At 46.0% G+C, this 25,088-nt stretch overlaps 1 protein-coding gene across 1 annotated transcript in view; it reads right to left on the minus strand.

The window, feature by feature from the left end:
• The window catches only part of lrp2a (low density lipoprotein receptor-related protein 2a), a 281,896-nt gene that overhangs the window by 60,639 nt on the left and 196,169 nt on the right, over nt 1–25,088 (minus strand). The window contains 9 exon segments of the mRNA XM_055637704.1: nt 51–274; nt 1,112–1,282; nt 5,016–5,168; nt 8,188–8,704; nt 9,652–9,947; nt 15,877–16,078; nt 18,956–19,087; nt 21,663–21,782; nt 22,811–22,936. Coding sequence (XP_055493679.1) covers nt 51–274; nt 1,112–1,282; nt 5,016–5,168; nt 8,188–8,704; nt 9,652–9,947; nt 15,877–16,078; nt 18,956–19,087; nt 21,663–21,782; nt 22,811–22,936 — 1,941 coding nt within the window.

Raw genomic sequence — 25,088 nt, forward strand, 5'->3', positions numbered from 1 at the left:
TTCCATTGAGTTAGGGGCATTGCATTCCATATCACAGTATATACATTTACCAATGGGTTGTCTGTACGGATGGTACACAAGGATATCAATGGGTGTGTGGGTGGTGTTTACCAAAAGGACTCGGCCTTCCCCGGTGTACTTGTTGGCTTTTTCCACTGATTTGGTATTCCAGTCAGTCCAATATATTGTATCCTCAAACAGGCTAATAGCAAAGGGATGGCTCAGGGTCCCGTCAAATACCGTGTGCCGGTGGCTCCCGTCCAAATTGGCAAATCTAAACGACAAAAACATTTACACTTCCGAGTCAAATACAGTGATAAACACTCCCTCGATTGTCAGTGCAATGTAATTCCTCTCAGGCACAAGGAACTGGAGATGCTGGCTTGCAGCAAAGGACACAAAGACCAACCCAGCCGACTCTGTGTGTGCTAGATCTGCCATCGCACATTCCAATTGCTCCACTCTTCGAAATCTCCACTCTGATAACAGCATTTCTTACTTTTAACTATGCTGTTTCCCCAAGTTCACAATTTATAGGAATAGAATTAGGCCATTTGGCCCATCGAGTCGACTCCGCCATTCAATCATGGCTGATCACTGCCTCCTAATCCCATTTTCCTGCCTTCTCCCACAACCCTTGACACCCGTTCTAATCAAGAATGTGTCAATCTCTGCCTTAAAAATATCCACTGACTTGGCATCCCAGCCCTCTGTGGCAATGAGTTCCACAGATTAACTACCCTCTGACTAAAGAAGTTCCTCCTCACCTCCGTTCTAAAAGAGCGCCCTTTAATTCTGAGGCTATGACCTCTGGTCCTAGACTCTCCCACCAGTGGAAACATCCTTTCCACATCCACTCTATCTACGCCGTTCGTCATTCTGTAAGTTTCAATCAGGTCCACCCACAACCTTCTAAACTCCAACGAGTAGAGGCCCAGTGCTGTCAAACGCTCATCATATGTTAATCCACTCATTCCTTGAATCATTCTTGTAAACCTCCACTGGAGTCTTTTCATTCTGTGTCTCTAAACTAAACTAAACTAAACTAAACTAAACTAAGCTGCTCACTGAAAGTTCTAGCGGAGCTTTCTCAATGTACAGATGTACTTACTCGATGTAATTTAGGTGAGCGTCGGTCCAGTAGAGTTTGTCGTTGGTGTAGTCGATGGTTATACCATTGGGCCACTCCAACTTGGAGGTAATAATGGCCGATGCGTTTCTACCATCCATCCCCATGCGGCCAATGTAGGCTTGATCACCCCAGTCACTCCAGAAAACATATCTGCAAAATGTTGAGTATCTAAAATATGTACATCACACTGAAGCTTCCAACAAGTCAAATTCTACCGTACCAAATTGAATTGTACAACGTGGCAGAAAATTCAAGTTACAAACACAGCCTTCCAATCTTTAAGTCTATATGACTAGTTTAGTTTAGTTTAGAGAAACAGGCCCTTCGCCCCAACGAGTCTGTGCCGACCAGCAATATATCTACCCGACATACTATGGACAATTTACAGAAGCCAATTAGCCTACAAAACTGCATTTCTTTGGAGTGTCGAAGGAAACCACAGCACCCGGAGAAAACCCACGGGGTCACTGGACGAACATGCAAACTCTGTACAGATAGCACCTATAGTCAAGATCGAACCCGGGTCTATGGCTTTGGAAGGCAGCAATTCTACCGTTGCGCCACTGTGCCGCCCTATATAGGGGCATCTATATTCTTGAATACAGTATATCTTGGTTTTCAGGATATATATACATATTCTTGATAAGCGAGGTAATAAAACTTAATTGGACGTGGGGGGGGGGATGCAGAACTGAGATGACAATTAATTACCGTTGTTTTATTGAACTAAGCAGGGCTGTGGCGCTGAAGGCTCCATTTATACATTTGTTTGTATCCAGCGCAAAGTGCCAAATTTTAATTTAAAATTGTGTTTAGTACAAGTCAATCATCTGTGAGTTCTGGTGACAATGTAGTCAATAATCATCAACAGAGTTGATCATAGACAGTGAAGCTGTCAGATGCCACAAGTTACAAACCCCAGCTACGTGCGGATGCTCTTTGTGGACTACAGCTCTGCTTTTAATACTATCCTTCCCCACAAACTGGTGGACAAACTGGGGGACTTGGGACTTCCACACTCCACCTGTACGTGGATAAATAGCTTCCTGTCGGGTCGAAGCCAGAGAGTCAGAGTGGGCCATCACACATCCACGGCCCTCAGCCTCAGTACCGGCTCTCCACAGGGCTGTGTACTGAGCCCCCTGCTCTACACCATCTACACGCATGACTGCACCCCAGTCCACCACAGCAACACCATTGTCAAATTTGCGGATGACACTACAGTGGTGGGACTCATCTCCGCGGGGGACGAGTACGCCTACCGGGATGAGGTGGAGCAGCTGACAGGGTGGTGCGAAGAAAATAACCTGCTCCTCAACACCTCAAAGACGAAGGAGGTAATAATAGACTTCAGGAAAAACAAAACGGACATGGTACCACTGACCATCAGAGGGGACTGTGTAGAGAGGGTGGCGGATTTCCGCTTCCTGGGAATCCACATTGAGGAGGACCTGACGTGGAGCGTGAACACCACTGCGCTGCTGAAAAAGGTCCAGCAGAGACTGCACTTCCTGCGGGTGCTCAGGAAGAACAACATCACTCAGAGGCTGCTGCTGTCCTTTTATCGGTGCTCCATTGAGAGCATACTAACATACTGTGTATGCGTGTGGTACACCAGCTGCACAGTGGCTCAGAGGAAAGCGCTCCAGAGGGCCATTGACAACGCCCAGAGGATTGTCGGCTGCCCTCTCCTTACCTTGGAAGACCTACACAGTTCCCGCTGCACCAAAAAAACCCAGAATATAATAAAGGACATCTCCCACCCCGGACACTCCCTGTTTGAACTGTTGCCGTCAGGCAGACGGTACAGATCCACAAGGACAAGGACAAATAGACTACAAAACAGTTTTTACCCCACTGCTATAAAAGCACTAAATGTGGCCGCCAAGGAACGCAGGGGCGATACAGACTAAGGGACTGTGGTAACGGTGAAATCGACAGAAGGATGGAGGGTTGGGTGTGTATGCGTGCTTTGTCTGTGTTTTTTTATTTATTGCTTATCTTTATTATTTTACCGTGGATGTTTCGTTAGCTTTAGAAATGTTTGAATGCTGCACTGACTGGCTGACATTTTAAATTTCGTTGTACATGGCCCATGTTACAATGACAATAAAGAAACTATTCTATTCTATTCTATTGCAGATAAACCATCTTTACCTCTGTTAATGGAGACAGAAAATTAGATCAGCCATGGGAGAATGGTGGAGTAGGATTGATGGGCCGAATGGTGGAGTAGGATTGATGGGCCGAATGGTGGAGTAGGATTGATGGGCCGAATGGCCTTATAGGCCTAGGTCCTATCAGAAATCTGTTATGAAAGAATAACCTGGCACAGGGGCAGAGTTTTTATAGAGTCACTCATCGCTCCCAAGGCAAGGTTTTAGTTTATAGTATTAGTTTAGTTTATGATTGTCCAGTGTACCGAAGTACAGCAAAAAGCTTTTTGTTGTGTGCTAGCCAGCCAGCGGAGAGACTATCTATATAATTAAAAGTCTCATCTTGACCACTTTTGATTTTATAAAAAAATGCTTCACTGTATCGCTGTGATTTTTTGGCCATCTCACAGTCCTCCTCTGCTGAGCCAGCCCCGAGGATTTTTCCTATCGATGAAAAATAAAAAAGTTATGAGTGTTTAAAAAACTATTAGATCAGCTGATTGGTCCTTTCGCCTGTCAATCACCGCAATGAAGGTAATCCCCCTTCCGGGGGGGGGGGCAGGACTATAAAACCCCGGATGCCTGATCATGAATCAGTCACTCTGCAAGACCGCGAGGGAGAGGCCACAACTGTCATTCTAAGCTGTGAATCAACTGAACTGTGAGTCTGCAATGTACTTGCAATAAATGATTTGTTAACCCTTAATGACAATGCTGTGAGTTGTTTGGCCTGCTGCCCTACCTGTGCTTGAAACTGCAATGCTTTATTAGGTCCGACTGTGTTTTCAAGGAATGCATGCTTTATTAGGTTCAACTGTGTTTAGTTCAAAAGTCCCGCTCATTTCATGACCTCCGCTTAGTGGACAGGTCGCGCTAATTGTGTAATTTCTGGTGAGTGCAGAGGTCGCACTGATTGCAGAAGTGCCGCTGACTCCAGATGCCCCACAATAGAGAGGCTGCACTCAGCCGTGTGAGTAGATTCAAGAAAGTTTACTGTCATATATATGTTGTGTGAGTCAGTGTGTGTGTGTGAGTGTGTATCTGTGTGTGAGTGTGTGTGTGTGAGTGTGTATCTGTGTGTGAGTGTATGTGCATGTGTGAGTGTATGTATGTGTGAGTCTGCGAGTGTATGTGTGTGAGTGAGTGTGTGTCTGTGTGTGAGTGTATGTGTGTGAGTGTGTGAGTGTATGTGTGTAAGTGAGTGTGTGTGAGTATGCGTGTATGCGCATGAGTCTGTGTGTATGTGTGTGTGTGTGTATATTGGAATTGGTGAAGAGGTGGAAAATTGTGTTGGGGGACCAGCCCTCCCGTGTGAAGCTGGGACCCAACAGGTCCAACTTAGTCTAGCGCATGATTACAATCAAGCCATCCAAAGTGTACAGATGCAGGTTAAAGGGAATAAATCCCAGCTGTTATCAGGCAACTGAACCATGCTGAACTACTATCTACCTCATCGGTGACCCTCGCTCCATCCTTGATCAGTCTTTGCTGGCTTTACCTTGCACTAAACGTTATTCCCTTATCATGTATCTGTGCACTGTGAATGGCTCGACTGTAATCGTATATTGTCTTTCTGCTGACTTGCACGCGATAAAAGTTTTTCACTGTACCTGGGTACACAAAAGTTTTTCACTGTACCTGGGTACACGTGACAATAAACTAAACTAAATTAAGGAATAAGGGTCAAATATGTGGCCTATTTGATATTTAACTTGCTGTCCACTCACCCGTATTTTGGATAAAGGGCCACGGCACGAGGATTCTCAAAGCAGTAGGTGCTGCTCATCTCCAGACAGGGTGTAGCCAGCTTCTTCATAAATCGCCCGTCGAGCTCAGCAACGTTAAGGCAGTTTTTAAAATTATCAGCCCAGTATAGTTTCCTACGCAATGAGAGAAGTGCTCAATGAACTCATCGACCGTGGAGGCAGACACAAATAGCTGGAGTAACTCAGCGGGTCGGGCAGCATCTCTGGCGAAAAGGAATGGGTGACGTTCCGGGTCGAGGCCCTTCTTCAGACTGAGAGTCAGTGGATAGGGAAACGAGAGATACAGACAGTGATGTAGAAAGAAATGAATGAAAGATATGCAAAAAAGTAACGATGATAAAGGAGACAGGCCATTGTTAGACAAAAATGTTGGTAAAACCCAGCGGGTGAAGCAGCATCTATGGAGCGAAGGAAATAGGTAACGTTACGGGCCGAAACCCTGAAGAAGGGGTTTCGGCCCGAAATGTTACCTATTTCCTTCGCTCCATAGATGCTGTCCCACCCGCTGAGTTTCTCCAGCATTTTTGTCTACCTTCGATTTTCTAGCATCTGCAGTTACTTCCTAAACATTGTTAGCGGTGTGCTAGGTGAGAACGAGTTGCAGACAATGACACTCAACAAGACGACTTTGCAGCAGGCAGTAAAGAAAGCGAATGGTATGTTAGCTTTCATAGCAAAAGGATTTGAGTATAGGAGCAGGGAGGTTCTACTGCAGTTGTACAGGGTCTTGGTGAGACCACACCTGGAGTATTGCGTACAGTTTTGGTCTCCAAATCTGAGGAAGGACATTATTGCCATAGAGGGAGTGCAGAGACGGTTCACCAGACTGATTCCTGGGATGTCAGGACTGTCTTATGAAGAAAGACTGGATAGACTTGGTTTATACTCTCTAGAATTTAGGAGATTGAGAGGGGATCTTATAGAAACTTACAAAATTCTTAAGGGGTTGGACAGGCTAGATGCAGGAAGATTGTTCCCAATGTTAGGGAAGTCCAGGACAAGGGGTCACAGCTTAAGGATAAGGGGGAAATCCTTTAAAACCGAGATGAGAAGAACTTTTTTCACACAGAGAGTGGTGAATCTCTGGAACTCTCTGCCACAGAGGGTAGTTGAGGCCAGTTCATTGGCTATATTTAAGAGGGAGTTAGATGTGGCCCTTGTGGCTAAGGGGATCAGGGGGTATGGAGAGAAGGCAGGTACGGGATACTGAGTTGGATGATCAGCCATGATCATATTGAATGGCGGTGCAGGCTTGAAGGGCCGAATGGCCTACTCCTGCACCTAATTTCTATGTTTCTATGTTTCTATGAAGCCAGCATAACGACTTTGGTGAGGGGGGGGGGGGGGGGGGGGGGGGGGGGGGGAGGGACAGAGAGAGAGGTTTGCAAGTGTTACTTGAAGTTAGAGAGATCAATATTGTCACTGCTGGACCTTTGACCATGGACAGTACAAGAACAGGCCCACATATCTGTGCTAATATCATGCACATAACCCATATCCCTCTATTCCCTGCATATCCATGTGCCTATCCAAAACTCTCTTAAACGCCACTATCATATCTGCCTCCACCACCACCCCTGGCTGCGTGTACCAGGCACCCACCACTTTCTATGTAAAAATCTTGCCCCGCACATCTCCTCTAAACTTTACCCCTCTCACCTTAAAGCTAGTGTGTGATTTTTCCATCCTGGGATTCTGACCGTCTGACTGCAAAAGGTTCGGACTGCCTGACCCTATTCCTGCCTCTCATAATGTTATACATTTTGATCAGGTCTCTCCGCAAACTCCGGTGGTCAGAGAAAACTATCCATGTCTGACAATCCGTGTAACAATCCAATATCACATCATCCATCCAATGGTTGTTTCTATATACGCTTATAAAAAGAGTAGTTTGCAGGTGTGTGGGGAGGGAACAGGAGTGAGGGACTAATCTGTAGCTCTTTCAGAAAACAAGCAGGTGGGTGGTGGGTGTATGGAACGAGCTGCCGGAGGAGGTCGTTGAGGCAGGTACTAGAACAAGTTTTCAAAGACATTTGGACAGGTAAATGGATGGGAAAGGTTTAGAAGGATATGGGCCAAACGTGGGCAGGTAGGACGAGTGTAGATGGGACATGTTGGTTAACAAGTGCAGGGTACTGTGAAAGGGCCAGACTGTATGCAAATACAGCTGGACTTTGCCAATAAACCTTCATTGGATTCTTTTTTTAATTGATTTTCGAAAATATGTTCCTGTTGTCCAACTATCTGCTTATCAAAAACCCCTCCTCACCTGCGTCAACCTGCTGGACTTTAACTGCCCCCCCTCTCTCCCCCTTGAGTAATGAATGGCAACATCCTCTTTAGATAGACACAAAAAGCTGGAGTAACTCAGCGGGTCAGACAGCATTTCTGGAGAAAAGGAATAGGTGACACGCTAGAGGCAGGAAACATGTTTCCGATGTTGGGGGTAGTCCAGAATCAAGGGCCACAGTTTAAGAATAAGGAGTAAGCCATTTAGAACGGAGACGAGGAAACACTTTTTCTCACAGAGTTGCGAGTCTGTGGAATTCTCTGCCTCAGAGGGTGGTGGAGGCCGGTTCTCTGGATACTTTCAAGAGAGAGCTAGATAGGGCTCTTAAAGATAGCGGAGTCAGGGGATATGGGGACAAGGCAGGAAAGGATTGGGGATGATCAGCCATGATCACATTGAATGGCGGTGCTGGCTTGAAGGGCCGAATGGCCTCCTCCTGCACCTATTGTCTATTGTGACGTTTCAGGTCGAGACAATTCTACAGACTGAGAGTGAGGGGAAAGGGAAACGTGAGATATAATAACATCCTCTTAAGCAGGGGTTGCCAACCTTTTTTGTCCCGTTTACCCCCGGCAACTTTAATAGCACGTAACAATGTTATTTCACTTATTTATGAACAACTAATGATGAACAGATACCGATATATCAGAACCAAACACGGTCTGTCAATGAGAAAAAATATGTACAAATCCAGAATCAACAAATTTGCCCCCTGGGGGTAAATTTACCAGAGGTTGGCAACTCTTGCTGTTAAGGTTAAGGTCTGGCATTATATTTGATTGGACTTTGATCGGATTGTATTGTGCAGTAGTTTAAAATAGTTAGACATGATGATTATCTTACCTGCCAACCCAATCAACAGCCAGACCCTCCGCCCCGAATAGGTCATGGCTAATGACTGTCTCCTTCATGGTTTCATTCAGAAACATTCGCTCCATAACTCTTCGCCCCATATCGATCCAGTACAACCTTTGTTCCACCCGGTCAAAGTCCAGAGCGCCAACATTGAGCAGCCCTTGTTGAACAAGAGTGTAGGAGTTTCCATCCACAGAGAAGTTGCGTATGTAGTAGCGGTTGCTGAAGAGGAGGTAAGGGGTGATGTTGCTGTTCTGGCGGCAAGTCCTGCCGTCGGGTTCCCGCAGGTGTCCCGGGGCACATTTACAGATGTACGAGCCCTCCGTGTTCTCACAGATCTGGCTACAGACGCCCGGGGTCTCGTTGCATTCATCAACGTCTTCACAAGCCTGCCCGTCCTGCAGCAGTTGGTACCCGGGTGGGCAGGAGCAGAGGAAGCCCACCTGCGTGTTGGTGCAGATGTGGGTGCAACGATTCAGCTCCGGATTACTGCACTCATCAACGCCTGCAGAACCAGAGAGAGAAGCATTAACACGTCATCCTTCAACTCATCTCGCCAAAACCCGTCCTTGTCCTCCAGAGATACTGCCTTACCCGCTGAGTTACTCCTGCACTTTGTGTCCTTTTGTGTATTAATCAGCCTCTGCAGATAGACAGAAAAAGCTGGAGTAACTCAGCGGGACAGGCAGCATCTCTGAAGAGAAGGAATGGGTGACGTTTCAGGTCGAAACCCTTAAGAAACCGAGACCCCGCTGAGTTACTCCAGCATTTTGTGTCTATCTTTGGTTTAAACCAGCATCTGCAGTTCCTTCGTTCTACACAGTTCTGATTACTTCCTTTAGATATTACTTTTGTTTACTTTAGTTTAGTTTGTTATTGTCATGTGTAACGGGGTAGAGTGAAAAGCTTTTTCGTTGAGTGCTATCCAGTCAGCGGAAAGACTATTCGTGGTTAGAAGCTGTTCACAGTGTACAGACACAGGATAAAGGGAATAACATTTAGTGCAAGAGAAAGTCGAATAAAGATAAATCATTCCAGAGTGAATAAGTTACATATTTGGAAAGAGAGTCAAGAGTCATATTGTCAAATGTCCTAAAACAGAACAATGGAATTCTTACTTGCAGCAGCACAACAGATATGTAAACATAATACTCTGTAAACACCATACTAAACAATAAAAAGTAGTAAGAATTAGTAAGGGCGTCAAAGGTTATGGGGAGAAGGCAGTAGAATGCAGCTGAGAGGGAAAGATAGATCAGCCACGATTGAATGGTGGAGTAGATGGACTAATTTTGCTGCTATTCTTCAATTCAATAATTAGAAACAAACAAACAATATAGTGCACATACAAAACCAATGCCCCCAAAGTCCCTCGTGCATTCAAGGCAGTTTGTAGTGTAGTTGGAGTTTGTGGTGTTCAAGCAAGGATGACCCTGGGAGATGAGTACATACCACAGGTCCTCTCGTCGCTGTTGTCTGAACAGTCGTCCACTTGGTTGCACACCTTGGCGGTTTCAATACAAGCTCCGTTGCTGCAGCGGAAGTGCTGTGGAGGGCAGGTAGGCTGAGCGGTGACGCACAGATGCTCCATCTCATCTGACCTATCTCCGCAGTCATTGTCGCCGTCGCAGAGCCACAGCTGGGAAATGCAGCGGCCGTTCTGGCAGGTGAACTGGTGCTGGGTGCAAGATGGGTAGGCACACCCTCGCTCATCGCTGGCATCGCCACAGTCATTCCTGCGGTCGCACCTGTGTTCAATGGCAAAAACACGGCACGTTGAAAACATCGTCCATATCCCTCAGCTTAGTTTAGTTTAGACATCCAGCAGACCCACCGAATCTGCACCGACCAGCGATCCCTGCACATTAACACACTAGGGATCATTCTTTACATTTATACATTCATACCAAGCGAGTTAACCTACAAACCTGTACTGCTTTGGCGTGTGGGAGGAAACCAAAGATCACGTAGAAAACCCGCGCAGGTCACGGGAAGAACGTCCAAACTCCGTATAGACAAGCACCCGTAGCTCAACCACTACGCCACCCATGTCAGCTACCAAAGTGACAGTGCTTAATGATATTGGGTTAGAACCAAAGACACAAAGTGCTGGAGTAAGTCAGCGGGCCGGGACCCTTCTTCAGACCAGTTTGAGGAAGATTCTTGATCTTAAACCTCATCTATCCATGCTCTCCAGAGATGCTGCCTGACCCGCTGAGTTACTCCAGCACTTTGTGTCCTTGTGTGTACACCAGGATCTGCAGTTCCTTGTGTTTGGTTAGAACTAGCTTGCATCATCAGTTGTGTGCATTCATGCACTATTCTTCTACGCTACCTGGGCTTGGGTTGTAGGGAGAGGTGGATAGGCTGGGACTGTTTTTCTTTTAAGTGAAGGAGGCTGAGGGGTGACTTTAATAAGATGTTTAAGATCATGAGGGTTATGGATAAAGTGAACACTTTTTTCACTGCGTAGAGGCTCCGAAAAAATAAATAAATAAATAAATAAATAAATAAATAGATAAATAAATAAATAATTAAGATTGAATCTGAATCTGAAAACTAGAGGGCACAGGTTTAAGGTGAGAGGGGAGAGATTCAAGAGGGACCTCAAGGACTCAAGCTATTAGGGAGGCACAATGGTGCAGCAGTAGAGTTGCTGCCTTACAGAGCCAGAGCCCTGAGTCTGATCATTGACCCTATCTAATCCTCTTATGATCTTATACAGCTCTATACGATCACCCCTCATCCTCTTGCGCTCCAAGGAATAAAATCCGAGCTTGCCCAACCTCTCCCCATACCGCAGGCCCTCAAGTCCAGGCAACATCCTCGTAAATCTTCTCTGCACCCTTTCCAGCTTGACAACATTTGTTCCCTCAGTGTGTCAAGATGCTTTTGATTTCTACGGCAGAAGATCTGGAAGTTGATCAGTAAAATATATTCAAGGCTGTGGGGTTAACAGATTCGTGTTTAAAAGGGTTTCAAGAGTTTGAAAGGCAGGAGAGTGGTACAGGAAGGAACTGCAGGTGCTGGTTTACACTGAAGATAGACACAAAAAGCTGGAGTAACTCAGCGGGACAGGCAGCATCTCTGGAGAGAAGGAGTGGGTGACATTTCGGGTCGAGACCCTTCTTCAGATTTGGAAACGGGGACCAAAAGTCCAGAGTCCACTTGTCTTTTTCTAAGAGTTCAAACTTTAACAGCTGTGCTGTAAAACAACTTGTTACCCACTTTGTATACTCCACACGCACGGTATACAGTGTCGGTATATCTCTACGCACTGTATTGAGAGGCGGCATTGATAATATAATAAAACCAAGCAATTATTACAAATGCAAAACCAAAGTGACCGGAAAAAGAAAGCAGATACGAGCCTCAAGGGCCTGTCCCACTGTACGAGGTAATTCAAGAGCTCTCCCGAGTTTAAAAAAAATCAAACTCGTGGTAAGTACGTAGAATGTACGTGGCGGCTACGTCGGAGCTCGTGGATGCCCCGTAGCGGCTCATAACGCAGGTACTCTGGAAACGCGGTAATTCGTGAAGTTTTTTCAGCACTGTGAAAAATGTCCACGAGAGCCCTGAGTACCTACGAGCGGCTATTACCGTAATTCTCCGAGTTCGAATCAGGGGAAACTCGGGAGAACTCTTGAATTACCTCGTACAGTGGGACAGGCCCTTTAATGTTAGCCTCCTAATCCAGGCACTAATCCTTTCTGTTGGAGCGTGATATTCTTTTAATCAGATTAAAACCTCAGAGCAAGTAGGATTAGTGAATGTGTGTATTACCATAAATCTCTCCAACACAACCAAAAACATTTCTTTCAAAGGCATGCCTTACTGTAGACTTTAGAGATAGCGTGTGGAAACAAGCCCTTCGGGGTCCTTTGATCCAAAGGGCTTGTTTCATCTCCTGCGGTTGCAGGGGAAGGTACCTGGGGAGGGGGTGGCAAGGGTCGGAAGGGTTGAGTTAACCAGGGAGTTGTGGAAGGAATGGTCTGCGGAAAAGGGGAGGAGATGGGAAGATGTGGCTAGTGGTGGGATCCCGTTGGAGGTGGTAAAAATGTCAGAGGATTATGTGCTGTGTGCGACGGCTGATGGCAGCCGTCCCTGTATCTTCGACCCTCAACTACGTCCAGGGACCCCGACAGTCCTTTCAGGCGAGACAGAGGTTCACTTGCACCTCCTCCAAGCTCATCTACTGTATCCGCTGTTTCAGGTGTGAACTCCTAGATATCACGAGGCCAAGCGCAGGCTCGGCGATCATTTCACTGAACAGCTCTGTTCAGTCCACCTAGATCTACATGATCTACAGGTTGCTATACACTTTAACGCCCCAACCCATTCCCAAACTGACTTTTCTGTCCTGGGCCTCCTCCACTGTCAGAATGATGCGCATCGCAAATTGGAGTAACAGCACCTCATATTTTGTTTAAGCAACGTGATTTGAATATTGATTTCTTGAATGAATATTACTTGAATTGATTTCTCTACCTTCACGTAACCCTTGCTTTCCCTCTCTCTCCATCCCTCCCCCATCTTAGTTCTCCATCTAGTTTCATTGTCCTGATTAATTTTAGTGTTTGTATACCTCGTTGTCACCTTCCACATAGCCAACAATGATCCATCCTACATATCTTTATCATTGTCGGCCTTGATCTGTCGTTTTCACACCTGACCCTACCATATCTTGTCTCCCTCTCCCCTGACTCTCAGTGTGACGAAGGATCTCGACCTGCAGCGTCACCCATTCCTTCTCTCCAGAGATGCTGCCAGTCCAGCTCTTTGTGTCTAACTTAGGTACATGGATAGGACAGCTTTGGAGAGCTATGGGCCAAACGTGAGCAGGTGGGACTAGTGTAGATGGGTCATGTTGGGCGGTGTGGGCAAGTAGGACTGAAGGGTCCGTTTCCCCGTTGTATGAATCTATGACAACATTACAACCGTTTCAATAGACAATAGACAATAGGTGCAGGATTAGGCCATTCGGACATTCAATGTGATCATGGCTGATCATCCCCAATCAGTACCCCGTTCCTGCCTTCTCCCCATATCCCCTGACTCCGCTATTTTAAGAGCCCTATCTAGCTCACTCTTGGAAAGTATCCAGAGAACCTACCTCCACCGCCCTCTGAGGCAGAGAATTCCACAGACTCACCACTCTCTGTGAGAAAAAGTGTTTCCTCGTCTCCGTTCTAAATGGCTTACCCCTTATTCTTAAACTGTGGCCCCTGGTTCTGGACTCCCCCAACATCGGGAACATGTTTCCTACCTCTAGCGTGTCCAAGCCCTTAACAATCTTACATGTTTCAATGAGATCGCCTTTCATCCTTCTAAACTCCAGAGTGTACAATCCCAGCTGCTCCATTCTCTCTGCATATGACAGTCCAGCCATCCCGGGAATTAACCTTGTAAACCTACGCCGCACTCCCTCAATAGCAAGAATGTCCTTATAGACATAGAAACATAGAAACATAGAAAGTAGGTGCGAGAGCAGACCACCAGGTCCATCGAGCCCGCACCGCCATTCGCTCATGGCTGAACACTAAACAGACACACTTACCCACAAACAGTAGACACAAGACACAGAACACAAGACACTACCCTCCCCTTTATACCGCTATCACCCCTCTCCACCCCAAGAACCTCGTGATCTCCTGGGGGAGGCAAAAAAACGGATAAAAACCCAGGTCCAATTCGGGAAAAAAATCCGGGAAATTCCTCTCCGACCCCAATCTAGGCGATCGACACTTGTCCAGGAGATCACTCAGGTCTTACTATACTAACCATACCTAGGTCCATATCCCTGCCCTCTCCCCGTAGCCCCTTATCCCCTTGGCAGCTAAAAAACCATCTATTTTAGTCTTAAATATATTTAAAGTTTCTGCTTCCACTGCTCCCTGGGGCAGTGAATTTCATAAATTAACCACCCTCTGGGTGAAGAAGTTCTTCCTCATCTCAGTTTTAAAAGAGCCCCCCCTTATTCTGCAACTATGTCCCCTAGTTCTAGTTTCCCCGATCATTGGGAACATCCTCGGTGCATCCACCCGATCAAGGCCCCTCACGATCTTATATGTTTCAATGAGATCGCCTCTCATTCTTCTAAACTCCAAAGAGTAGAGTTCCAGCCTACTTAACCTTTCCTCATATGTCAATCCCCTCATTGCAGGAATTAATCTTGTAAACCTTCGCTGCACTGCCTCCAGGGCTAGTACATCCTTTCTTAAGTATGGACCCCAGAACTGTACACAGTATTCCAAATGTGGTCTCACTAATACTGTGTACAGCTGCAGCAAGACCTCCGTGTTTTTATACTCAATCCCCCTAGCAATAAAGGCCAAAACTCCATTGGCCTTCCTGATTGCTTGCTGCACCTGCATACTAACTTTCAGTGATTCATGTACTAATACCCCTAGATCCCTTTGCGTTGCATTACAACGCAGCTCCTCCTCATTTAGAAAATAACTTGCCCTATCATTTTTTTTCCCAAAGTGAATGACTTCACATTTATAGTATATAAATTTCATCTGCCAAGTTGTTGCCCACTCACCTAGCTTATCTATATCCTTTTGCAGACTCTTACTATCCTCCTCATCCCCTACTTTTCCTCCCATTTTTGTATCGTCCGCAATGTTTTTGATATATTACACTTGGTTCCATCCTCCAAATAATTTATATAAATTGTGAACAACTGGGGACCCACCACCCACCCTTGCGGAACCCCGCTAGTTACCGGTTGCCATCCCGAGTATGAACCATTTATCCCCACTCTCTGCTTCCTATTTGTCAGCCAATCCTCTACCCATGCTAATATATTACCCCCAATCCCATAATTTTTTATTTTTAGCAATAGTCTCTTATGTGGCACCTTGTCAAAAGCCTTTTGGAAGTCCAAGTATACCACATCCACCGGTTCCCCTTTATCCACCCGGGTTGTTACTTCCTCAAAGAATTCAAGTAGATTCGTTAAACAGGACTTCCCCTTCACAAAACCATGTTGGTTCTGTCCGATGAAGTCATGTTTATCCAAGTGCCCCGTTAGTGTTTCTTTAATAATTGTCTCTAACATTTTACCCACCACCGATGTTAGACTAACCGGTCTATAGTTACCCGCCTTCTGTTTACTTCCTTTTTTAAATATAGGTGTTACATTGGCCATTTTCCAATCCACTGGGACCGTTCCTGCCTCCAGGGAGGGAGTTTTGGAAAATTATCACCAATGCATCCACAATCCCCACCGCTATCTCCCTCAAGACCCTTGGATGTAATCCATCAGGCCCAGGGGATTTATCCTCCTTCAGTCTCATTAATTTCCCTAATACCACCTCCTTGGTGATCTTAATAGTATTTAGCTCCTCCATTCCTACAGTCCTTCCTCAAATTAGGGGATCAAAACTGCACACAATACTATAGGTGTGGTCTCACTAGGGCTCTGTACAACTGCAGAAGGACCTCTTTGCTCCTATATTCGATTCCTCTTGTTATAAAGGCCAACATGCCATTCGCTTTCTTCACTGCCTGCTGTACCTGCATGCTTACTTTCATAGACAGATGTACAAGGACCCCCAGATCCCGTTGTAGTTCCCCTTTTCCCAACTTGGCGCCATTTAGATAGTTTCCTTCCACGTTGTTAAACACCCGACAATCTGCAGGATTCAAAGCTTCCCCGATGACTGTACGCACCTGTACGAACCCCTCACACACAAGCCGTTGTCACATGCAAACTCCTCCCCAGGGCACAATGTCCCTGTACAGTTCTGACTCTCATCTAAAGCGTCAGGACAGTCAGAATCCCCATCACAGACCCATGCCGAAGGAATGCACCTTCTTTGTGGAGGCTGACTGTTCACACAGGTAAAGTCTGTGTCCGAACAGTTACGATTGGCTGAAACAAAACACAGGGTAATTAATTGTGTAGGAAGGAACTGTAGATGCTGATTTACAACAAAGAAAGACACAATGTGTAGGAAAGAACTGCAGATGCTGGTTTAAATCGAAGATAGACAAAAAATGCCAGAGTAACTCAGCAACAAATCTGGAGAGAAGGAATAGATGGCATTTCAGCTCGAGACTTTTCTTCAGACTGAAACTCAGGGAGAAGTGAAACGTCACCTATTCGTTTAGTTTAGTTTAGTTTAGAGATACAGCGTGGAAACAGGCCCTTTGGCCCACCGAGTCCGTGCCAACCAGTGATCCTCGCACTCTAACACTATCCTACACCCACACTAGGGACAATTTATATTAACACAGTGCCCTCCATAATGTTTGGGACAAAGACCCATCATTTATTTATTTGCCTCTGTACTCCACAATTTGAGATTTGTAATAGAAAAAATCACAAGTGGTTAAAGTGCACATTGTCAGCTGCAATTTCTACATGGTGAAACCAAATGTATAAAAATGGCCTTTATTAAAATCTTACAAAGTGCACTTTAACCACATGATTTTCTTTCTATTACAAACCTCAAATTCTGGAATACAAAGGCAAATAAATAAATGATGGCCCTTTGTCCCAAACATTATGGAGGGCACTGTACCTAGCCAATTAACCTACAAACATGTATGTCTTTGGAGTATGGGAGGAAACCTGAGGTTCCCGGGGAAAACCCACGTGGGTCACGGGGACAATGTGCAAACTCCATACAAACAGCACCCATGGTCAGTATCGAACCTGGGACTCTGGCACTGTAAGGAGGCAACTCTACCACTGCACCACAGTGCCGCTCAGAGATGTTTCCTGCAGTGATGCTGCTTGACCTGCTGAGTTACTCAAACATTTTGCGTCTGTCTACAATGGAATTAATGATCGGTTAAATGCAGTTTTACGCCATCATCGGTCTTGTGATTACAGCGCAAGAGTTTCAGAGACCAGTTGTGTGATTCGGAAGGTGTTAGTAATGGAATTAGTGATTATTTTGTAATGATCATACGTGTAAATGACAAGGCGGTTAGTAGCATCACACTAAGTAGTTTGGGGCTTAGTTGCTACAAGTTCAGTTTAGTTTATTATTGTTACGTGTACCAAGGTGCAATGAAACGTGTTTTTGTTGCGTGCTATCCAATCAGTGGAAAGACTATACATGATTATAATCAAGCCGTCCACAGTGTACAGTTACAAGATGAAGGGATAACATTTAGTGCTAGAAAAAGTCCAGTAAAGTCCGAGTAAAGATAGTACGAGGGTCTCCAATGAGGTAGATAGTAGGTCAGGACCGCTCTCTAGTTGGTGATGGGATGGTGTGTGCATATGTACATGGTAAATGGTAGGGAATTGAAGAATGCAGTTGAACAGAGGGATCTGGGAATAACTGTGCACAATTCCCTGAATTGCTATATGGTTATATATATATATGGGGGGGGGGGGGGGGGGGGGGGTGTGTGTGTGTGTGTGTGTGTGTGTGTGTGTGTGTGTGTGTGTGTGTGTGTGTGTGTGTGTGTGTGTGTGTGTGTGACAGTGTGTGTGTGTGTGTGACAGTGTCAGTGTGTGCAAATTGCCCCTAGTGTGTGTAGGGAGTGGATGACAGTGGGATAACATGGGACTAGTGTGAATGGGTGATTGATGGTCGGCATGGACTTGGTGGGCCGAAGGGCCTGTTTCCATGTTATTTCTTTCAATCAATGTAATGAAACTGCGCAGAACATTGGAACACACTCCAGATGTTGTCAAGCTGGAAAGCGTGCAGCCAAAGGATGTTGCCAGGCCTCGAGAGCCTGAGCTATAGGGATGAGGCTGTGCAGGTTAGGTCTTTATTCCTTGGAGCGCAGGAAGATGAGGAGTAATGTTATAGACAATATTTACAAGTACATGAACAAGTTAGGTTTAGACGGATATGGGCCAAGAGCAGGCAGGTGGGACTACTGTAGATGGGGCATCTTGGTCTGTGTGGGCAGATTGGGTCAAACACTGCTTGTCCCAGCTACCGTCCCAGCCCTGGACACTACACAACACTGACTAGACCAGGAACTATGAAATGTCTTGGTTGTTCAGTTGAGTTTATTGTCACGTGTACCGAGGTACAGTGGAAAGATGTTGCGTGCTAACCAGTCTGCGGAAGGACAGTACATGATTACAATCAAGCCATTTACAGTTTGTATCATAGATACATGATAAGGAAATAACATTAGTGCAAGGTAAAGCCAGCAAAATCCGATCAACCATAGTCCGAGGGTCACCAATGGGGTTGATAGTAGTTCAGGACCGCTCTCTGCTTGTGGTAGGATGATTCAGTTGCCTGATAACAGCTGGGAAGAAATTGTCTCTGAATCAGGAATCTGGTTGCGTTATGGGTTGTGGGCAACCAGCGATCCACGCACATTAACACTATCCTAGGCACACTAGGGATCATTTCCAATTTTACCAAAGCCAATTAGCCTGCAACCCTGGATGTTGTTGGAGTGTGGGAGGAAACCGGAGAACCCAGAGGAAACCCACGTGGTCACAGGGGAGAACGTACAAACTCCATACAGGCAGCACCTGTGGTCAGAATCGACCCGGGTCTCTGGCGCTGCAAGGCAGCAACTCTACCGCAGCGCCACCGTGCCGCTCCAGTTGAAGTTGAAGTTCGGAAAATTGCAAATCAAAAAGCCGCGGGCGGGTGCTGGAATAAAATCTGAAGGTTGCGGGGAATATTTAGCAGGACAAATGTCATTTGGTTGGTTGGTTTTGAGCGAGCGAGGGGTTTATTAGTTAATCGGAGGGGATGTGATGTAGGGGCGATGGAGAGAGCAGAGGGAGTTGACAGTGTGGGTGGGCAACACCTACCACAGTTATGCCTTTGATCCTCATCACTCATGTCCCCACAGTCATTATCACCGTCACAGACCCATATGGAAGGGATGCATCTGCCATCTTCACACTTAAACTGTTGGTCTGAACACACCATCTCCGCAGGAACTATGAAGACAACAGGGCAAAAATGACACGATAAAAAAAAATGTACATTAAAACATAGCAACAGGCCCTTCAGACCACAATACCTGTGCCGAATATATTTTCATCGTTTCATTCAGTTATTGAACATAGAACAGGTCAGCACAGGAACAGGCCCTTCGACCCACATTGTCTGTGCCAAGCATGATGCAAAGTTAAACTAATCTCCTCTGCCTGCACGTGATCCATATCCCTAAATTCCCTGCATACCCATATGCTAATCCAAAAGCTTCTTCAATGCCACAACCATATCTGCCTCCACCACCGCCCCTGGCAGTGGGTTCCAGGTCCCCACCATGGATCTTGGCAAAAGACTATCTCTGCATGCCTTCATTATATTTCCCCTCTCTTGCCTTGAAGCTTTGCCCTCTAGTGTTTGAACATGTTTCTGACTGCCTCCTCTGCCTATGCTTAGAAACATAGAAACATAGAAATTAGGTGCAGGAGTAGGCCATTCGGCCCTTCAAGTCTGCACCGCCATTCAATATGATCATGGCTGATCATCCAACTCAGTATCCCGTACCTGCCTTCTCTACATACCCCCTGATCCCCTTAGCCACAAGGACCACATCTAACTCCCTCTTAAATATAGCCAATGAACTGGCCTCAACTACCCTCTGTGGCAGAGAGTTCCAGAGATTCACCACTCTCTGTGTGAAAAAAGTTCTTCTCATCTCGGTTTTAAAGGATTTCCCCTTTATCCTTAAGCTGTGACCCCTGGTCCTGGACTTCCCCAACATCGGGAACAATCTTCCTGCATCTAGCCTGTCCCAACCCCTTAAGAATTTTGTAACTTTCTATAAGATCCCCTCTCAATCTTCTAAATTCTAGAGAGTATAAACAAGTCTATCCAGTCTTTCTTCATAAGACAGTCCTGACATCCCAGGAATCAGTCTGGTTAACCTTCTCTGCACTCCCTCTATGGCAATAATGTCCTTCCTCAGATTTGGAGACCCAAAACTGCACGCAATACTCCAGGTGTGGTCTCACCAAGACCCTATACAACTGCAGTAGAACCTCCCTGCTCCTATACTCAAATCCTCTTGCTATGAAAGCCAACATGCCATTCGCTTTCTTTACTGCCTGCTGCACCTGCATGCCTACCTTCAATGACTGGTGTACCATGACACCCAGGTCTCGCTGCATCTCCCCCTTTCCCAATCGGCCACCATTTAGATAATAGTCTGCTTTCCTGTTTTTGCCACCAAAATGGATAACCTCACATTTATCCACATTATACTGCATCTGCCAAACATTTGCCCACTCACCATTATGCTTCACATAATGTTACATACTTCTATCAGGCACTGTCTTTGAAATGAAAATAAATCAGACATTAACATTTATTGGAACACGCTCTCGTACCGTTGAAGATAATGGAAATGAACGTTGTCGGCACGGTGGCGCAGCGGTAGAGTTGCTGACTTACAGTGGTTACCGCGCCAGAAACTAGGGTTTGATCCCGACTACGGGTGCTGCCCGTATGGGAGTTTGTACGTGAGCGCGTGGGTTTTCTCCGAGATATTCGGGTCCCCCCCACACTCCAAAGACGAATAGGTTAGTAGGTTAATTGGCTTGGTATGTGCAAATTGTCCCTAGTGTGTGTAGGATAGTGTTAATGTGTGAGGATTGCTGGTTGGTGCAGACTCGGTGGGCCGAAGGGCCTGTTTCGTTAAAACTTTTTAAAAAATGAGTGTGGACGATATAATTTAACACATTCCTTATGAAAAGGACATTCATTGCCTCTTTACAAGAAGGGGGGGAGGGGGTTTCGACAGGGTTTCTATTTGTACAATTTCAAAAGACACACTAGCATATCTTTATAGGATAAAAACAAGAAACTGCAGATGCTGGTTTACTAAGAAAAGATACAAAGTGCTGGAGTAACTCAGCAAGTCAGCCAGCATCTCTGGAGAACATGGATATGTGATGTTTCAGGGCGGGACCAGACTGATTGCAGTGGGGATAGGGTGATAGGGAAACACCCGCCAATAGGGTGTTCGTTACAAACATTAAGGAGAACATGTAGCGTATAAGACCATGCAATGGCAAACAGTTGTGTAGGAAGGAACTGCTGATGCGGCTTAAAACCAAAGATAGACCTGAAATGTCACCCATTCCTTGTCTCCAGAGCAGTCACGGTGGCCCAGCAGTAGAGTTGCTGCCTTACAGCGAATGCAGTGCCGGAGACCCGGGTTCGATCCCGACTTTGGGTGCTGTTTGTGCGGAGTTTGTACGTTCTACCCGTGACCTGCGTGGGTTTTCTCCGAGATCTTCGGTTTCTTCCCACACCCCAAAGACGTACAGGTTTGTAGGTTAATTGGCTTGGTAAATGTAAAAATTGTCCAGAGTGGATGGCGGATAGTGTGAATGTGCGGGGATCGCTGGTCGGCGCGGACCCGGTGGGCCGAAGGGCCTGTTTCTGCGCTGTATCTCTAAACTAAACTAAAATGCAGCTGCCTGTCCTGCTGAGTGAGTCCGGCTTTTTGTGTCTATGACGGTAAACAGTTGAATGATACGGGTGAAAGAGCATACTCACTGCAGGTAGTCGGCTCATCGGATCCATCTGCACAGTCCAAGCCGCTGTCACAGTACCAGTGGCTCGGAATACAGCGGCCAGATGTACACCGGAACTCGCTCACAGCACACGTTCCACCCACTGCAACAAAACCTCCAGTCACATCAATGAAGCACAGACTCTTCCATCTTAAGCATCACCAGCAACTAGTCCCGGACCACTCCTCATCCAAGTACCGGCCAAGAAAACAAACCAATCCCTCCACTTCCTCGCAAGGCTGAGGACATTTGCCATGTCCCCAACAACTCTCACCAACATCCAACAGATGCGCCCGTAGAAAGTATTTTATCAGGATGCATCAAAGCATGGTTTGGGAACAGCTCCATACAAGACCAACCCAACCAAACTTACCCTCATCAGCATAAGAAAAGCAGCAGATTCTTGTGCCAAAATTATTATTAAAAAAAATGCATTTCATAAAATCATGAGTAATGAAACACTTGCTAATTTGTTGGTACTAATTGGATGTAATATGTTTACAGATTTCATGAAGTTTACGCAGTTTATAATTTCATGAGGTTAATGATTTCATTGTAATTTATAATTTGTTTATTTTTAAACAGGGACAGTGCATATTAATAAACATTTGCATGTAAATATGCAAGATTATAGCATAGCAGCTCATTTCCATCTTTAGTCATTCCTTCCCTTACAGTCATACAAAAGATAAAATTAAAAAAAAACACAAAAACACAGGACACAATAGTCCACCACACAAACATCCCCACAGCAGCACCAAAGTCCCCCACTGTGAGGGAGGGAAGCAAAGTCCAGTCAACCTCCTCGCCGATGTTCCCCAATGTTCACCCGTGGTCGGGGCCTCCCGTGCACCCCGTAATTAATTTTATGATTGCATGAAGTTTATGAAGCTTATGACTCCATGACGTTTATGCAGCTTATGATTTCACGAGGTTTTCTTGTCCAAGTCACCATGGAGCGAGTTCATGTCTAGGCCACCATAAGCTGTGCCACCCACTTCCAGCGACAGACAGACAGACAGACAGACAGACAGACAGACAGACACACAGACATGCACACAGACACGCAGACAGACACAGACACACAGACAGACACGCACACACACAGACACACACGCACACGCCACTTACCACAGTGTGTGGGACTCTCATCGCTGAGATCACCACAGTCGTTATCTCCGTCACAGAGGTAGGTGCGCGGGATACAGATGTTTGTCGTTTCACATTTGGCATGCCCGGGCTGACAGGTCCGCGGAGCTACAGGGGTACAGCGGTGAGAAAGACATGCTTAGAAATATCATATCAAACAGTAGAGTAGGGGACAAATTGATCCACAGGATATTTCAAAACCCTGAGTAATGTTAATTTCACCAGAGGAATCTGTGCCAAACCAATCAGTCCTGTGTTTGGTTTAATTCCACAGATTCAATGGGAAATACCAAATAGGAGATGAAGGTAACTTTTGTGATCATCTATCCTGACTGTGGATTGGGAATTGGAAGCTCATTTTACATATAAAATGTGATATAGAGGCATGGTGGAGCAGCGTTAGAGCTACTGCCTTACAGCGCTTGAGACCCGGGTTCGATCCTGACTACGGGTGCTATCTGTACAGAGTTTGTACCTTCTCCCTGTGACCGCATGGGTTTTCTCCGAGATCTTTGGTTTCTTCCCACATTCCAAAGTCCCACAGGTCTGTAGGTTAATTGGCTTGGTCACAGAGTTGATGTGGACAAGCTTTTCCCTTTGAGAATAGGGAAGATTCAAACAAGAGGACATGACTTCAGAATTAAGGGACAGAAGTTTAGGGGTAATATGAGGGGGAACTTCTTTACTCAGAGAGTGGTGGCGGTGTGGAATGAGCTTCCAGTGGAAGTGGTGGAGGCAGGTTCATTGGTATCATTTAAAAATAAATTGGATAGGCATATGGATGAGAAGGGAATAGAGGGTTATGGTATGAGTGCAGGCAGGTGGGACTAAGGGGGAAAAAAAAAAAATTGTTCGGCACGCACTTGTAGGGCCGAGATGGCTTGTTTCCGTGCTGTAATTGTTATATGGTTATAAATGTAAATTGTCCCTTGTGTGTATAGGATAGTGCTAATGTGTGGGGATTGCTGGTCTGAGCGGACTCGGTGGGCCCGTTTCAATGCTGTATTTCTAAACTACATTAAATTAAAAATAAAAACTCCGAATTGCATTGTTCCCTTTGGGACATATGTCAATAAAACACTCTTGACTCTAAAACTTTGCTTTCAGTGATCATTGATTACCCGACGTCTCCAAATATCTTGTTATGTTGCCAGACATAAACGTGAATGGTTGATGTTAAAATTATGATCAAATGGGTAAGGAATAGTGAAGGTGCAAGGAACTACACATGCTGGAATCATGAGCATGACACAAAACACTGGAGAAACTCAGTGGGGCACGCAGCATCTGTGGAGAGAATGGACAGACAACGTTTCGGGTCCGGTGAAATCCATGTGCGCCAGGGCGGCCAGGGGGGGGGGGGGGGGGGGGGGGGGTTGGGGGAATTTAAGTACATGTTTTTATTCCAGTGAAGCTGTGGGCTTCGTTATACTCACAGCAAACGGCACAAAGTGCAGGAGCAACTCAGCGGGACAGGCAGCATCTCTGGGCACCATGGATGGGTGACATTTCGGTTCGAGGCCCTTCTGCAGATTGAATGTGGCCAGGTTGGGGGGGGGAGGGGGGTGAGGAGAGAAAGAAAACTAGAACAGAGGAGGGGGCAGGACAATGTTCAGAATGATAGGAGAGGAATTAGGCTATTCGGTCCATCAATATTCCGCCATTCAATCATGGCTGATCTATCTCTTCCTCCCAACTCCGCTCCCCTGCCTTCTCCCCATAAACCCTGACACCCGTACTAATCAAGAATCTATCTATCTCGGCCTTAAAAATATCCATTGACTTGCCTTTGTGGCAATGAATTCCACAGATTCACCACCCTCTGACCAAAATAATTCCTCCTCACCTCCTTTCTAACATCTGGCAAGTAATAGTTTAGTTTAGAGATATAGCGGGGAAACAGGACCTTCGGCCCACCGGATCCGCGCCGACCAGCGATCCCCACACATTCACACCATCCTACACCCTCTAGGGACACTTTTTACATTTACCAAGCCAATTAACTACCAAACATGTACGGCTTTGGAGTGTGGGAGGAAACCAAAGGTTTCGGAGAAAACCCACGCAGGTCACGGGGAGAACGTACAAACTCCGTACAGACAGCACCCGTAGTCAGGATCGAACCCGGGTCTTCGGCGCTGCATTCACTGTAAGGCAGCAACTCTACCGCTGCTCCACCGTGACCGCCATCATGATTTGCCCATTATACCCCCCTCACTTGTAACAATAGTTTGAAACAGGTGAGGGGGAGGGGGGGGGG

Source organism: Leucoraja erinacea, chromosome 7 (genome assembly GCF_028641065.1).
Source record: "Leucoraja erinacea ecotype New England chromosome 7, Leri_hhj_1, whole genome shotgun sequence".
NCBI lineage: Eukaryota > Metazoa > Chordata > Chondrichthyes > Rajiformes > Rajidae > Leucoraja > Leucoraja erinaceus.